Below are 16,454 nucleotides of genomic sequence, written 5' to 3'. Positions count from 1 at the left end.
AATATTCCCTGTGGGTGTTTTTGAGGGCTAAATAAGGTAACAAAAGTTACAGAGCAAATGAAACTCCAGGCCACTGGTAATTGAAATGCAGGAAAACATATCTCAGGAAAAGATGGAAGAGTTAAAATTGTGGAGGTTTGCTGCAGAATATAGATCAGGAGGAAAAGGTGTCTGAAGGAAGAGAAGCTGTATGACGAATAAGGAAAGAGTGAAAGTTGTTTAAATTGACAGCTAGAGTTCTCATTCAGGGTAACATGGTAGAAATCATGTACATTTTACAGTCAGGTCTAAATGTGAATGAAAATTCTGTCACTTTGAAAGTAAAATCTCATGTTTTACTAACACAGGTGGGTTCTTCATCATGAGTGAAAATTGAGTGAATTAATAATTTTCAGGAGGCAAAGACTAGGATTGAAAAGCGAGGAAATGTCAGAATAAAACTACCTGTGGAAATTTATTTCTCTAGTGTGCATTGAGTATGGTTCAGGGAAAAATGTACAGCTTTTAATAGACTAAATCCAGTGTCGATGGATTGCCTAATTGCAGTTTTCTAAGGATACAGATTAGAACCATTTACCTCTGATTTCCGTGGAAATTAGGCAAATCAATTTTTTCTCCCTCTGTTTCCTAAGCTTTTTCTAGGTACCCCAATGCCTTTGGAAAACAGTCTTTTAATTATTTATAAAGGACAAGGTTTTGGCACAATAGCTGAGCAAAAGTTCTGTGTGATGAGAAGTTACCATGTGCATCTTTTCTACCCCCAAGAACACAAATTCAGAGTTCAGAAGTGCTTCAGTGCCAAGAGCATTGCCTGAGCTGCAAACCCCCTTCTTTGTTGGTTTAGTCTGTAGTAGCAGCTTTTCCTTGCAATGGCTCAAGTTCCAGTGCTGGCTCACTTCAGGCTACTCGAGGTGAATACAGAAGGAATATTTAGCTGGGATAGTAACTTCTCAACTTGATTACAACAGCCTGCAAATGAGGCTCTAGAAAGTGACAAAATATTTTGTTGATTGTGGTAGATGTTGTTTTGGGGTAGGTTTTTTTGTGTGTTGTGTTTGGTTTTTTTTTTTTTTTAAGGAGTGCCACTGCTGGATATTTTTTCTCTGTTTTTATATGGTCATTTACTTCTTTTCACCAGGTTCCTGATATTCCCTCTCTGGATGGACAGTCCCAGTGTAAGAGAAGTAAGTGCAGTATTTTATCTTCACCAAGACAGTAAGTTCTGTGACACATCTGAAACAAGTTTATCTCTCCAAAGACTCACTGTAGAATTTGACTATGATGAAATAACATTCTGGTGTTAATTTCACTCTGGCAATTTTGCTCCTCTGAAATGAAGGCATGATTAAACCCCTTTTACAGAGAGTGTATTGTGCTGAAAAACAATTATACAGGTACTCTGCCTGGGGATTGACATCAGCCAATCTTCCCTGCTTGGATGTTGAACTTGACAATGCCTTATTGTGCTTTTTTCTGGGTGGAAAGAGATCTGTGTGCCACTGACACTCAGCAGAGGTCTTTATGCTCAGCCTGTGTGAGAGATGCTGTTTCAAATCCTGAAAAACAATAGATAGATAAGTTTGTGTTTAAGATTTTAAAAAACTTCATTCAATCTTCAGAATCTCTTCTGTTTAAGGCATTTAAGTAAATGGTTTCTGTATCAAAATTAAATCAAGCTATGGCTCAAGAGAAATAAAATGAAATACCAATTTTCAAATAAATATTGATCCCAAATTCCATTTGCAGCTGTCCTGCAAAGCAGATTGGGGGGGGGGGGAGGCACTAATGCTTTGAGAGAAGAACAGAAAGGCTGCTTCTTGAGTGCACTGTGGAAATGAAAGTGGGCTCATGATGTCCCAGGAGCTTTGCCAGCCTCCTGGGCTGCACAGCATCTTGGCAGGGTCAGCAAGAAGTCTCTCCAGCAATTAGTCACATGTAAAGTTAACAAAAGTAAAGTTTTGCAGCTCCTGCTGCAAGTTCTCTTAAGCAGCAGTAGTGTTTTCCTGCACAAACAGGAATGGAATATTGAATTGTGGAATCTCTTTGACAGCAGAACAGTTCATAACTCGAATTTCAAGATGCTGGCATGAAATACTTTACTGTTTGTACCATTCAATGAGTGGCTGGAAAGTTATTTTTACCACTGACAAAGTTCCTTTACCTTGATCTTAGAAAAAGCCCTGTACTCCTCTGCATGACAACTTTTAGCTGTTGACAACATAGAGTTCTCTGACATGTGTTGTATCAGCCTGAGGAAAAAGAAAATCAAAGAAAATCAAGTGCTCTTATTAAAGAAATCTGTGATCACTTCTATTCTGAGGAGTAATGGTAATTTTAGATATTTATACTAAAATGTTTAAGTGTTTATGCAGAGATTTGTCTGAAGAATTGTGCCTATAAGAAGGTTAGGTGACACCAGAACTGAGGTTCAGAAACAACCCAGCAGACATGTTTTCCCAGTTCCCCGATCCCTTCTGGGAGCTGCCCACACAGTGTCTGGAGCTGCAAAATGCTGTCCATGCTGTGCACTGGCAGCAGAGGAACAGGGAACAGCCTTATCCCAAGGGTCTGCTGCTCTCCTGTCCCCCCAGGACATGTGGGACCTGTGTCCCTCAATGCCAGGTGAGCAGAGACCATCCCAGTGCCATTCCCATGCAGGAGTCTAAGCCAGCCTAGGTGTCTGTGCCTGTTTCTCCTCCTTGCCTACAAAAGCAGCCTTGGGTGACTCCTCAGGTGCAGATGTATACACTGGGTGCTGAAATGCAAATTGAATTAATTCCACCAGAAGTGCTTCAACTCTCATATTGAGAGAGATTGAAGGCTGTCTCCTTCTTTCTCCCATTTATCTTTTTCTTAGGCTGTTCTTGGCACCTGCTGGGCAGCTGGTTCCCACTTTCAGTGTCCAAGTTCTACATTTGCTTAATAACATTAATAAGACAGGTTAAGACTCTTGCTAATGGGTATGTCTCCCCCATTTGGGAGTGTCAGAGCCACATTCCCTGGTGCAGGCACTTCCCCAGCTGCTGCACAGGTGCGTGAGGCAGGGGTCTCCAGTAAATTATTCTGTTGCTCAGTTACCAGGAGCTGGAAGTGTGGGAATAACTGCTGGATTAGTTGCCCTGTTGTACCAAAAGGGAGAACGGAAAGGTTTAGTCATTAACTTACAATCTAAATTTCAACTATTTCAATACTTATTTCAGTTTTTGGAATAAACCAGCAATCAGAGCAGCAGCAGCATTACCATCCATCAGTGTAAACATTCCCAGTAATGACACAGAGCTGTGCCTATGTCATAGCCTTAGCTCGTACGTGAGCTGAGCACAATGGCAAATGCAATTCTTTATAGCAATTTTAGTAGCCTTTCAATCTTTTTAAATTAACCTGCAAAACTAAAGCAAAAAAAATTCCAAAAGTAAAGCATAAAAAGGAGGTTTCATTGATAGTGTCAGCACCTCTGAAAAAGTCAAAGTATGCCAAACATTAAATTAGAAGAGTAAATCAGGTTTTCTGTTGTCATTTTTTATGTCCTAAAATATCCAGGATTGCCCTGGTTATCAGGACACCATTCAGCACTGTTGTAACTAGTTAGCCTCCTTCAACCTAGTCATTATGTGGATTCTGTGAACTAAAACCTATGTGAAGCATCAGAGGGAGTGTAAAATCACTCTAGACAAGTGATAATGATAGGAACCTTGATTGTTCCCAAGATTTTTGGGATGGCAAAGTCTGAAAATTTTGGCTATAATACTCTCTTCTCAGTATTTCTTGTCTGCAAACCACAATGTTTGCACTGTCTGGTGTGTGTGAAGTTGTGATTTTTCTACTGTTAGCACTTAAGCTGTATGCAACTGCTTTGTTCAAATAGTGTTTTATTAAATATGCTTTTGCTAGTACAACTTTCTTTGTTACCCCTGCTGCATGTGGGCCATTCCAGTGCTGATAAAAACACAAAGAGCTGTTCCTGTTGATCCCAAAAGTGATGTTAAACCTGAGGAAGAAATATGTAAGAAGCAACTGACAGGTAAGAGGTGGAAAGTTACTCATTTCTCCCCCAGAGGAAAAAAAGATGATTCAGAAATAAACAGTGTCCATCCATAGGATTGATGAGCAAATGAAAAGGAGTAATTTGGGTAGTCAGGAGTATTTTAAACCAACTTTTATGATGTATTTTGTTACTCAGCTCACGCCATTGACAGGGCAGTGACGTAGCCTGCAAGGACTCTTGGTAATGATTGCAGTGAGAATGAGCTCAGCAGCCTGGGCTGAATCAGTGCCTGTAGCTGGGAATCCCTCAAACAGGAGAAATAAACTCCATTTTAGATCAGAAAAGGCAGAACTGACAGCCCAGTGGTTGGGGAGCTTTAGTTCCTAGTGCTATTCTTACTTACAGTTTATAGAGTTTTAATTGCATCCAACAATTTACCTTTGAATACAACAGAAGGTTTAACTTTTTGACTTTCATTTCCCCTGTCTCTCCTGCAACCTGTTTCCAGGAATTAAAAGCAAAGGCAGGACTCCCTTTTGGTTATCAATGCCACTCTCAAGAGCTGTAAACCGTGCTGATGGTAAATGTGAATATGGAATAGAATTACTGTTCTTCCTTTCTGGTAAACCAAGTCATCCATTGCTTCCTGCTGTACTAATTATCCTCAGTCTCTTTCTATAGCAATTAATGTAGAAAAAGTTGTTCAGGTTTCCAGGATCTTGCTGGAATGTACACCTGCTGTTGTAACCATACTGTTGTTATTATATTCCTAAAGTCCATACCTTCTAGCTGGTTTTCTCACATGCAGCTCTTCTCAGCAGTGCTGTTCCCTGTGGCTCTGTCAGGGCCCCTCCAGGGCTCTCAACCCAGCCCCTTTTATCCTAGTAACCTTCACGAGCCACAGCTGCTGCCCAACTAAGGACTTCACAGCTGTGGCTCATTTAGAATAACTAGGACTGGGGCAAGGCCACTTATCCAGTACATAGATTTTACAGGGGCTCCTACTATACTACTATAACCTACCACTTCTGCCATAGAGCAGGGAGTTCTCTAATGTGTTGGATTTAGGTGTATTTCAAAGCAGAGCAAAAAGCCTTGCTGAAAGGAATGACAGGGTGAATATATTGAATTATTGAACCATAGAATGGCCTGGGTTGGAAGAGACATTAAAATTCATCCAATTCCAACCCCCTGCCATGGGCAGGAACACCTTCCACTCTCTCAGGGTGCTCAGAGCCCCATCCAACCTGGCCTTGGACACTTCCAGGAGCATCCATAACTTCTCTGGGCACCCTGTACCAGGGCATCACCACCCTCGCAGGGAAGAATTTCTCCCCAGTATCCCACCTAAACCCACTCTCTGTCAGTGTGAAGCCCCATGTCCTGTCATTCCATACTTTTGTCAATAGTCTCTCTCCATCTTTCTTGTGGGCTCCCTCCAGGTCCTGGAAGGCCTCAATTTGGCCACCCTATAGCTATTAAATGACAATGAAGTCTCCCTAAATGCTCCTGTTAGGGGAAAAAAGAGAGGAATTAGGCATGTGTGGAAGTGCTGCTTCTGATTTAGTAACTGTGAGAACTCTCCACCCCTTCCTCCCCAGCCCAGCAGCTGTGATAGAGAGCACAGACATCTGCAGAAGGTGCAGTGAGACCAGGAGCCACCCTCTGTGCTCCCCAGACTTATTCCACTGCAGGTGAATCACTGGGAAATGCAAAGCAAAGGAAATCACTCACCTTTTAGAGAAACTGCTGGTTTCCAAAAGAATTCCACACAGGTTCATGCCAGCCCTCCACACCTGAGGCAGTGTCTAAGTTTTTACCAAGTTTTCTTTTAAACTATCCCACTTTTAAAAAAACGGAATTTTTTTTTCTTCTCTGCAAACTGCTGCAAGAGAATGACAATCTGGCTTTGTCTTGAAACATTCTGAGTCTTTCAGATGATGCTGTCTTGACAGCTCTGCTATTAATAGTGGCATTTTCCCTGCTGTTTAAAAAGGAGGCTTGTGCTGAACTGAGGATCAGTCATGTTCATAATAATTTTTCACCAAGAGTAGATGCAGTCTGTGAGCTGACGTAGGAGAATTTACGTTGCCAATACCATGAAACATTAATTAATTTATTTATGGCACGTCAGCACACCTAGCTGAAAAATAACATAGCCCTTCTTCAAGAGGAAGTGCAGTAGGGCTGGATTTACAGCATGCCTGAATCATTGTGACCTGACCTTTTCTTTCTGCTTGGAGATGAGAAAAGCCTTTGATAAGCACAAGGAACATGAAGAGGTACCTGGAAATGTCTTTCTACTGTAAGAAGTCACTAAACATTCATTAGAAGTTTAACATATGCATCTGAAAACATGTAGTGGATTTTTGGTCTGTTTTTGGGAATTTCTTTTACTCCAAATATTGCTGTTTCCTTCCATTTAGCAGCAAATCCACTTTTGGCGGAGCTCGTCCTTGATAACAGAATTCAGGAATGGTGTGAAAAAGTCAATACTTAAATGTGAGCTTTCACAAATCATTTAGGAGCTTCAAGTGACGTGTCTAGGCCAAAAGGTGGTGGTTTCTTGCAATAAATGGTTATTGAGCCAAACACTCAGTGGAAAATTGAAAACATGCATTATTGTGAAGGGGGGAAAAATGAGGCTCCGGGGCCCTTCAGTCATTAACATCCTGAAATAATTTCATATTGACACATACTGTGCCTATGAATGATAACATTTTAATAGGAAAAAGTTGAAAAGTCACCTTAGGAAAGCATTTAATTGAGAAAAGAACCTTGTGCAGAGCAGCAGAGAGGCACAGACCTCAGGAGAAATGTCTTTAAAATCCACAGGTGTTGGATACCTACTGTACATTTAGAGTGGGTATCTTGAATTCTGCTTTTGATTTCAGAGTATTTTCTGCTACATAAATTACTGTCTGCATAGGTAATCTTTTTTATTATTACTATTTGTCTTGATCTGCAGGATTCCTACACATTTCCACTCTGGCTAGTGACCATGATTCTAGTGACTGTAGACTTGATTTTGTTAGTTTTCACTAACAAAAGTGAAAGTTTTTGGGAGTTTTTCTAACTAGATTTTGTTAGTTTTAACTAACTAACTTTCATTTTGTTAGAGTTCCCATGGGCTGCAAATGGCTCTTTTCATTTTAGGGAGCTCTCACATCCCCACATACTTGTTGAATTGTATTCATGCTTAGGATATTGTGTTTAAAAATGAGCAATGTTGACAATGCCATGTATAATTTCATGTCAACAGAACATTTCATACTTCATGTAAATGAGGGGTTAACACATTCTTAAACTATTTTTTAGGATGTTGTCATAAGCAGGCATAATCTTCATGGAGCTGTGGATCACTACAGCCCACTGCTTTAAGTCATACATCATCCTGCTGCCTTTTATCATACTCATAACAATTTGTAGAAGTTAAAAAAGCCACTGTTGAAAGAGCTGTAGAGATTATCACCATAGAGGTGAGGTATTTTTTACCCGAGACTCTTAAAGCTACACTGTTATTTGAAACCAGCACTTTAATTTTTGTTGCCAAAAGAGGATGTATATTTCATGCAACTTTAGCCTTTCTGAGGAAGAGTATCTATTTCAGGAGATTCTAGGAAAATTTCCGATGTTTAAAAATGAAATGTCTGTAGAAAAGCCATGCTCACAGGTGCCTGATTCCCAAAAGGTCCTGGATCTTCCCCTGGGATGTTTCACACCCTTTAGGACTGAGCTGAGTCCAGAGTGCCCACAAAGACCAACAGTGTCACCTTTAACCATCTCTGCACACAGAGCACATTGGCACACCCCAAATCCTCCTGGAGTGATGGATAGTGAAGTGAAATGCTATCAGGTTACATAAACCACTGATGGATGAATCACAGGTAATGTCATTTTTTCCAGAGGAAAAGGCTCCAGGGAGACTTTGAAGCTTTGAGCTGCCAGTCAACCTGCAGTTTGTTCCATCAGCTTTTCTCAGAGTATGTTCCTGAGACAATTTGCCTCTGAGCTGATCACACAACAAATCCCTTTGTACTTCAACTAGGAAGCACTGCCCAAAAGTATATAATTAGGTTTTCAACGTTCTGAAAAGCTGTTTTGACAATTAAAGCATTTATGTTTCCTAACATTTAAAACCAGAGGTTTGTACAACAGAATATCTTCCAGACTTGCAGCAAACTTTATGAAGAATAAGGAATTTTATGTACTCATAAATTTTGCTGCAAGGCTAGAAGGCATGAATATGCTTTGCCAAAGCAAAAGCAAAGCCCCCAAATCCATACAAGTGCAAATCAATGGGCTAAACTGCTTTCGCAAGGCAGAAATTATTATGGCAATATCACTGGTTTAAATAAATAGCTAGTTATGAAGCCAGACAGCAATAATGCTTTGCACCTATGCAGTACTATCTCCAAGGAAGGGTCTGAATGATTTTTAGAAAAGTCTGCTTATTGTTTTTATTTATTTTGTTTTTATTATTTTTATTTTTTTTATTATGTTGCATGGCAAAAAATTGAGGCAATCATGACTTGAAAGGGATGAGTAGAGTGGATGGCAGAGTTCAGGACAGAAAACAGATCTGAATTTTTGTTTAGCCTGCAGCTGACATGAGTTCCACTGATGTGAAAGGGAAAGAAATATTACTGGATGGTCAAAGTAAGTCTGAATTCAGGCTCAAACTGGGCAGAAAGTTTTGTGCCTGTGTGTGTTTCTACATATACAGAGGCAAACATCAACCTACATTTTTATTAAATGCAGATGGATGCTTTTCTACCTGGTTTGAGTAGATCAAGGTTTTACCTGAGTCTCTTCACTAGTCACTACAATGAGACCTTGTGGCTCCTCTTGTTTAGTTTGGTATAAACACTGCCTATGTAAATGCATTTTTGATTGATGGAGAATCAGTTAAATTATTATATATTTCCTTATTTTGAATCCTTCTTCGATTTCTTTTGAGAGTAGGCTCCCAAAATATCTTGAGCAGGGTTTTTTTTTTCGTTTATGCAAATGCTGGGACCCCTATGAGTGGGTGAAAGGAGTGAAAATGCTGTAACAGGGTCTTTGTTGTGAGGTTCCTATGCTCAGTTCTGCTGGTCTGTTCAAAGGCTGAAGTTTGCAGTGAAGTTTTGGAGCATGGACCCAGATCAGGACATAACCCTGAGAAGCAAATCCTGTGTTGTCCTTGTAAGAAACTCTCCCTGTTACCCTCTATTTGACTGGGAGGTGCATGGACTGCCAGAGAAGCAGCTCCCAGCAGACACTTCGGAGAAATAAAATGGTTTTAAACCTTGCCCTGGATCTGAGCTGATGAGGGAAATGATGGTGAACCTGCTCTGTGTCATGACATCCTCAGCCCATGGGTGCTGTGGTTCTGTGCAGATGCAGCTCACATTCCCACCTTTTCATGGATTAGAAGTGGCTGCTTACAGCTGCAGTGCTGGGAAAGAGCTATTGGACCTTAGTGGTTTCAAAATAAGCTGTTGTGTTTAGAGTGAGGGCAGAAATGTCCTTCCTGGTAGGTAAATCATCATGCCACATAACATTGAGACTAGGACCAATAATGGATTGTACTCTGCTTTTTTCACTTAGGACTTGAAGGTGTATCTACTGATTGCTAGATGAGATGTCTGGTGGACTTAATTGAAGTCAAATGATCTCTTCTTGTTGTGTTAGCCAGGACTATTTGTGCTTGGTCAAATTATTCTCTGATTTTGCAATGTAAATCAGTAATGAGTAATCTCATTCCCCTCTTCCCTTCTGACCCTGTGCCACCCTTTCCTAAAGTCCACCCAACCTGTAAATTTACACACTTAGGTGCACTCCCAAAGTTCCTCTCTGGCTTGTGGCTGCTCTCTGGATGTCTTCAGTGCACAGGAGTGTCAGCACTTCATGCTCAGAGGTCTGAAACAGATGTAGCCCCTGGCCTTTATTTCTGGAGGGAAAAGAAACAGATGGGCTTAATTTTCCTTCTGAGAACTCAGTGCGTGTCTGTCACATCTGAGCACTCCAAAAGGCACAACTGAAATTTGGCAAAAACACAAGTTGCCCCATACTTGGTTAATTTTCAACAATGTAGATTTAAAGTCAAAGTTCAAGTGTGCCATATCAGTGATTTCTTGCAGAAACCTTTCCAGACTGTAAGTACCTCATTGTTTTGCCATGAGGAGATTTTCCGTTGTCTCAGTCTAACATTAGTGTAATTGCTTTTGAGTAAGAGTTTGAACTGTACCTGGTAAAACAAGATTTCAAAAAGCTTTTTGCAACCAGAAAAATAAATTAGTTAAAAATCCTGCCACCATAATTGCTTTCTGAATCGTTATGTTCTGTGATTTTTAACCCTGTAAACAAAATTAAGATGTGGCAGTTTATCTATCTGTATGACTAAGCTAAGCTAAATGGAAGATGAATTGTACTTTGAAAGTAGCAAATCCTCTTGGGACTTAGGCAAGGCAACTTGCAAAACATTGCATCATCAACTTTAAATTCAGATATTTGGGTGCTTTTTTTCCTTTTTATTAGTTTGTTAGAGTGATGATGCCTTGTGAAGGCTACCCTAGAGCAGAGGCTGGGCAGAGTTACAGAACAAAGCAGGGATTTATTCAAAGCATCTCCTCCATGGCAGCACCTTGGGCAGCACCAGAGCCCAGCCAGGGCTGCACCCAAGATGAACCAAAACGGCCCCAAAATGCACGGCCGGGCACGGGCTCTGTCCCTGGGATCAGTTCTGCTCCATTTGCCCCTTGCAGTTCATTGTCCCATCCCAGCTTTAGCCCCTGCAGTCCCACCCTGCTTGTTTTTCTCTCTCCAGCCCACGGTGTTTGTGCTCCTGGGCTGAGATTTGGGTCATTTGTCCTTGGTGCCCAGCTGGAGCAGGAATTGTTTTGTCTCCCTGCTCTGTGCACAGAGCTCACCATCCCCTCATGTGAAGCTCAGACCCACACACTAAAGCAGCACAAAATCTGAAAACATAAAAGCTAAACCTGAGGCATCAGTGAAATGTGATTTAATGTGATGGTTTGTGTGGGACAAGTGGCTCCAAAGTGATGTCTCAGTGCTTGCCTGCTGCTGGCAGCTGCACCAATCCAGCCTCTTTCGGTCCTCACTGGAAGGCTCAGCTTTGGTTTTAAGCCAGCCTTGTTCAGCCCAGGTCACCCTGGGTGCTCTGTGTCCTCCAGCTGCTCTGAGCCGCCCCCACAGAGAGAAATCTCTGTGCATGTGCAGGGTGGGTGTTTTCTGATCACCTGTGTGTCCTTCTGGCTGCCCCTGCAGGTTCACTCAGACAGTGGAGAGGATGGAAGAGGCAGTTCTGGGCATTGCCAACTTCCTAGCCTGCCATAAATGTGTCACCGGCTCAGTGCAGAGGTGGAGGGAGGTGGAACTGCCCTGTTCCCTGAAATTTCAGTGAGCATTGCAGGCTTGTGAGTGGGATTCAGGCGCAGGTGCTCACATGAGTGGACTCAGGTGCTCGTAGGTCACTAAGAACCCAAGGGCAAACTTTTGCATACCCATTTTAAAATAAATGTATTTTAATAGAGCTATATTTTGGCCTGTTCAATGAGATATAGAGGTTTGCAGGTGAGTCTGAAGAGCCTAAGAGTGTAACCAATGTACCCAAGAGGAATGTACAGTGGAGAGCAGGTAGGTGGACAAGGGAGTGAGAGCACACTTGGTTCATGGGACCAAGAAATGTGTGTTCATAGACACAGAAATGGTAATTTAAATTCTAACCTGGACTTAAAGTGTGGTGTGAGTGCACCTGAGCTGAATGAGTTATGCACCTGTGTCTTTCTGATAATTCAGGCTGTTAGTCTATGTTGGCATCAGTAACATTTGATGAAGTGTGACCACAAAATATTATAGAGCTGGGGAAAGCAATTTCAGAATCAGAGCTGGAAATAATGATTCTGTCTACTTGGTTATTCAATTAATAATCTTAATAATCTTCCCAGTAAAAAATTGGTTGAAATGCCTTTTTTCCTGGATCCTAATTTCTGCTGTGAGGGAAGGTATGAATAATTAAAGGCAAACAATGCTGTTTTGACTGCTGTAATTGCATGAGGAGCAGTGCGATGTGTCTGATCCCCCAAGTCAGGTAACAGGATGCTGTCTGGTAGCTTGTAGCACCAGGAAGGAAAACCTGCAGTTAGCCAGATGATGTTCCCTGGGTGTGACAGTGAAATGCAAGGAAATACAGTGAAACTGGTACAGAAAGGGAAAGAATCCCTTTGCCAACTGCTAGAAGAGGACAAATATAGGGTATTGCTGTCATGTTTTGGTATTGCTGGTGGGCTTCAGAGAAAAGCAGTATTTAGATAAAGCATTAATGAGTCCCTGGGATATAAATTTTGTTTCAAAGGGGAAAAAAAGAAAAAAATTAAAAGAAAAAAAAAAAAAAAAAAAAAAAAAGCAGCTGTGTGAGTACAGTTTAGTCCTGTGATTGAACACAATTTGTAGAAGTATCTGTGAGCAAAGCAGAGATAAAATCTCTGTATCTATCGCAGATAATTGTCTGAGTGCTGAGCACCTACTGTTAATTGTAAGGTATTTCCAGGAATGCTGTAATAATGCATTGTGCTTTTCAAAGCTGAAAGTGAGAAAGCAGCTACAGAAGGAGTTAATGCCTGTGGACTTGCTAGGAATCAAGTTAGTTAGGAAACACATTTGAGAGGATTAACATTGTTGTAGAAATGAATGTTTGGAGAGATTGGCCAGGAGGGTGCTGAGGTGAAGAATTTGGAAGGCAGCTGAGTCCTCTTGGTGGGCTGGTCAAGCTTCTCCCCATCCCTGGACCCATGAGGGGGAGAGCACAGAGCAGAGCAGGTGCTGCAGGATCCCTTGGGAAGTGTTCCCCAGACCAAAAAGAGGAAATTCACCTGTATCCATCCTGTCTATCAGGTAGGGCTCTGCCTTGCCCTGGTTTTTTCACCTTACTCCATCAGGCCCCAGGGAACTGTATTTCATAGCTTTATTTAATGGAGTCTCTGTAGGAGCCCTTGGAATGAATAGAATAAAATTTTGATTCATTGTGCAAACCCTCAGATGTGTTGGGGCTTTTACAGGTCAGTATATCCAATCCCTGGAATATATTGCTCCTTCTTTGAACACTTTTGGAATATATGTAAAATTTCAACAGAGCAGGCAGCTTAGCATTGTGAGACACTCTAATCATCAAGTTGAAATGGAGATAAGCAAAAGTAGGCAGATGAATAAAGAGGAATATTTTTGACAATCTTGGGAGGGGAAGGAGAATGGAGTCTGTTTTCTGTCCATTTAGAGCTCAAGCTGGTCTGGTGGTTTTGGTTTGATTTTGTTTTCCTCTGTTTTAATGCCAAGAGATAATGTCTCTACTCTAACCAAGTTATTTAATTTAGAATAAAATCCATAGTCTGGTAGGCTTTGTTGCAATCCAGTTTGCAATTATTGAAGGAAAATGCTGAAATGTCAAATCTCTTAAAAGGAATATCATATTTTTGTAAGCATGGGACAAAAACTTTTGTTCTTTTCTCTCATCTTTTTCCAACACTGTAATGGGATGGCCAGCAGACTCAGAAACAGACACCAGTGTCAATTAAAAAAGGCAACATGAAGGAGCCTGAGAAGCCACGTGCAGAGGACAAATTCTGCTGCATTTCCAAGCTGAAGGTACAGCCATATTTTAGTGATTTTGCAAGAACACACAACTGTAATTACTGCATTTACAGAATTTTGGTAGAAGTTACAGCCTAGATTAAATGAATGGATTAGCTGTTGTCTTTTACCCTTAATGCCCTTACAAAAGTTTGTAAACAGCTGTGCTGGTTTTTTCTCTCCCTGAACTTTCCACTCTGTGAGATGTTGGAGGTACTGATTGATTGATGCTTTGAAACTTCACCACTGACTTTGTGTAATCCCCCTAGGCTAACACATTTACCCTTCCTTCTTAAAGCTGTGAAATGAGTTTTACTGACTGGGATGTGGCAGTAAAAACTGCCTGTTGATCTTGAATGGTAATTCAAGTAGTCAAAAAAATGCTAGAAAATCTTATAAAATAACTTTTTAAAAATAGTAATTAAAAATCCAAATGCGTTTCTTTTGCTTTTTAGCTTTTGCAGTAGATTTATTTAAAAATAATATTGATTTCATTTCAAAAATGCTGTTTATAAAGAAGCCTGAAGTTAAAAGGGTTTGAATACTGCTGCTCTCATTTTAACTTTTTAGCTGTCAGTTGCTGCTAATTGTCTTGTAAAAAGGACGTGTTATTGACTCCTTTTGGTTGAAATTACTTGTTGTGGCCTCATGACCTCTGCTGAGATGGGAGAGCAGATCCTGGATGGAGTAATTCCTCCAAAGGAAAGGGTGTCAGCTCTGCAAGCAATTTGTCATTTGGGTGAACAGGGGGTGGGAAGGTCCTGCAGGTGGCAACCTTGCAGCAGGCACTGCTGCCTTGGCTGGCTAAATGGGACCTGGGGCTGCTGAAGGCAGTCTTGGTCAATTAGAGAAGAAGAAGAACAAAGTGTGTTTGGTTTTTTTTTGGTAGGGTTTTTTTTTTGTTTGTTTTTTGGGGGTTTTTTTGTGTTTTGGTTTGGGTTTTTTTGTTGTTTGTTTTTTTGGCAAAGCTATAACTCTAGAAAGGAATAGGTGATGGGATTTACACACACATCAGCGGAAGAGAACTGCTCACTTTTTTAACTGGAAGCACACCTTTACTGGGGGAAATAACCAAGGAATATGCATAAATGTATAATTTTTTACACATTCTTCCCTTCCTAGGTATTTCTGCTGGCACTGTCACTTGCCTTCCTTGGGAAAACCATGTCTGGTGCTTACATGAACAGCATGTACACACAGATAGAGAAACAATTTAATATCCCGGCTTCTTTAGTGGGCATCATTAATGGAAGCTTTGAAATTGGTAATCTCTCATTTTGATATTTCTGATTCTTTGAAAATGTAATCTGTGGTCTGAGCATGTCTTAGTGACTCTCATCTGCTCTCATTTACTCTGTGTGCAATAGTGGCCAACTCTGTCATTCTTTTGAGCTGATTTGTAACCATTTCATGTCTTGGAAATTAATAGGACCTCTTGAATGGGCAAATTTAGGTTTAAAAACTGGTCCAGATAATTTCTGCACTATGATAAAATATGACAGAGCAACTAACAAAACAGAACTAGCTTATGAGATGTTTTCTTCAGATATATTCAATACACAAAAAAACCAACTATGTAAACTTTGTTTGAATTTAAGCTCATATTTAGAATTTTGTAGTTCCTTTAATTAAACTTGGTTGGAGTGGACTGTGAATCCTTATCTAAACTCAATAATACTTTAAGGTTTTGTACCTGTACAACTGTCCTTGCAAAGAAAATTTCCAGTTCTACTTTTAGTGCTCTTTACCTTGCCTGTCAGTAGATTTTATTGTGCAGTGACAAACTTATATGTTTATCTTTAAGTGTCATTCGAGCCACTGATTCAGCACAGCCTGTTTAGAAATGATACATAAAAAAGCCATTATTTTCTTTCAGAGCATGACGCTTGTCACTCAGAGACATGGTTTTGTTCTTCTGACAAAAAGATCATAGAATTAGTAGGTGTAAAATTATTAAATTGCTATTTTTATAGGGCCTGATTCATAACATGAAGCTTGATTCTTTTCTTAGTTGCATAGCAATAAGTGGAGAAAATCAACTGCTTCTAAGTGAAAGTGGAGGTGAGGAAAATGAAGATTTTTAGTACATTTTTATTATTAAATGGTACTAGGTATAAAAACCTGTGACTTTTTTATTATTAAGCTATTAATAAAATTAATATTAAATTATTATTCCTTTTTTTTTTTTTTGTATGATGGTTATCTTGTGTTTATTATTTTCCGTACAAAAACACTATGATATACGCTTCTGTATTTTCCTACACATTACCAAATAAAGTATCCTTGGGGAATATTCCTAATAACATTCCTATATTATTCTGCAGTCCTGGGCCTGTTCTCTATGCCAAGTAGTGGGAAATTTTTCCTCTATAAAGGCGCACTTAAAAGTCTCTCTCACTGTGATCTCTTTTCCACCCTGCCTTTTATTCTCGTGTTCTTCTCATGTGATGTAACTTTTCCAAAAAAAGATCATATAAAGCAGGGAATTACTGCACCATGTAGGCAGTTCCCTGTCTAGTGACACTTTTTAAAGACAAAAAAAGAAACAGGAGCTCACAAGACACGCTCAGGTTTGTAACTATTATGGGGTGCCTTGCTTTGCAGATGGTGACCCAGGTTCTCTTTGCAGGTAACTTGCTGCTGATAGCATTTGTGAGTTACTTTGGAGCAAAGCTTCACAGACCCAGAATAATTGCTTTGGGCTGCACAGTTCTGTCCTTTGGATGTCTTTTGATATCACTTCCTCATTTTCTGTTTGGGAGGTGAGTGTTGTGCTTAGCTCACAGCAGCTTCTGTGACCCTTGCTGGCATTAACCCTTTCATCCTCTCACTGAGGGTG

At 40.4% G+C, this 16,454-nt stretch overlaps 1 protein-coding gene across 11 annotated transcripts in view; it reads left to right on the top strand.

Annotated features, from left to right (window-relative positions):
* Window positions 1–16,454, top strand: part of LOC134417878 (solute carrier organic anion transporter family member 1A2-like) — a 42,067-nt gene that overhangs the window by 14,402 nt on the left and 11,211 nt on the right. For 4 of the 11 annotated variants that reach the window (XM_063155698.1, XM_063155689.1, XM_063155692.1 and 1 more), the window contains 4 exons: window positions 1,139–1,184; window positions 13,529–13,630; window positions 14,738–14,879; window positions 16,245–16,377. In XM_063155698.1, coding sequence (XP_063011768.1) covers window positions 1,161–1,184; window positions 13,529–13,630; window positions 14,738–14,879; window positions 16,245–16,377 — 401 coding nt within the window. In that variant the 5' untranslated portion in view covers window positions 1,139–1,160. Of the gene's footprint in view, window positions 1–781; window positions 1,033–1,138; window positions 1,185–10,106; window positions 10,126–13,528; window positions 13,631–14,737; window positions 14,880–16,244; window positions 16,378–16,454 lie in introns of those variants that run through there. The other 7 variants (XM_063155696.1, XM_063155693.1, XM_063155694.1 and 4 more) reach the window with 6 other exon arrangements.

The sequence above is a fragment of the Melospiza melodia genome, chromosome 4 (genome assembly GCF_035770615.1).
Source record: "Melospiza melodia melodia isolate bMelMel2 chromosome 4, bMelMel2.pri, whole genome shotgun sequence".
Lineage (NCBI taxonomy): Eukaryota > Metazoa > Chordata > Aves > Passeriformes > Passerellidae > Melospiza > Melospiza melodia.
The sequence above is the reverse complement of the archived record's forward strand: the minus strand, read 5'-3'. Positions and strand labels throughout refer to the sequence as shown.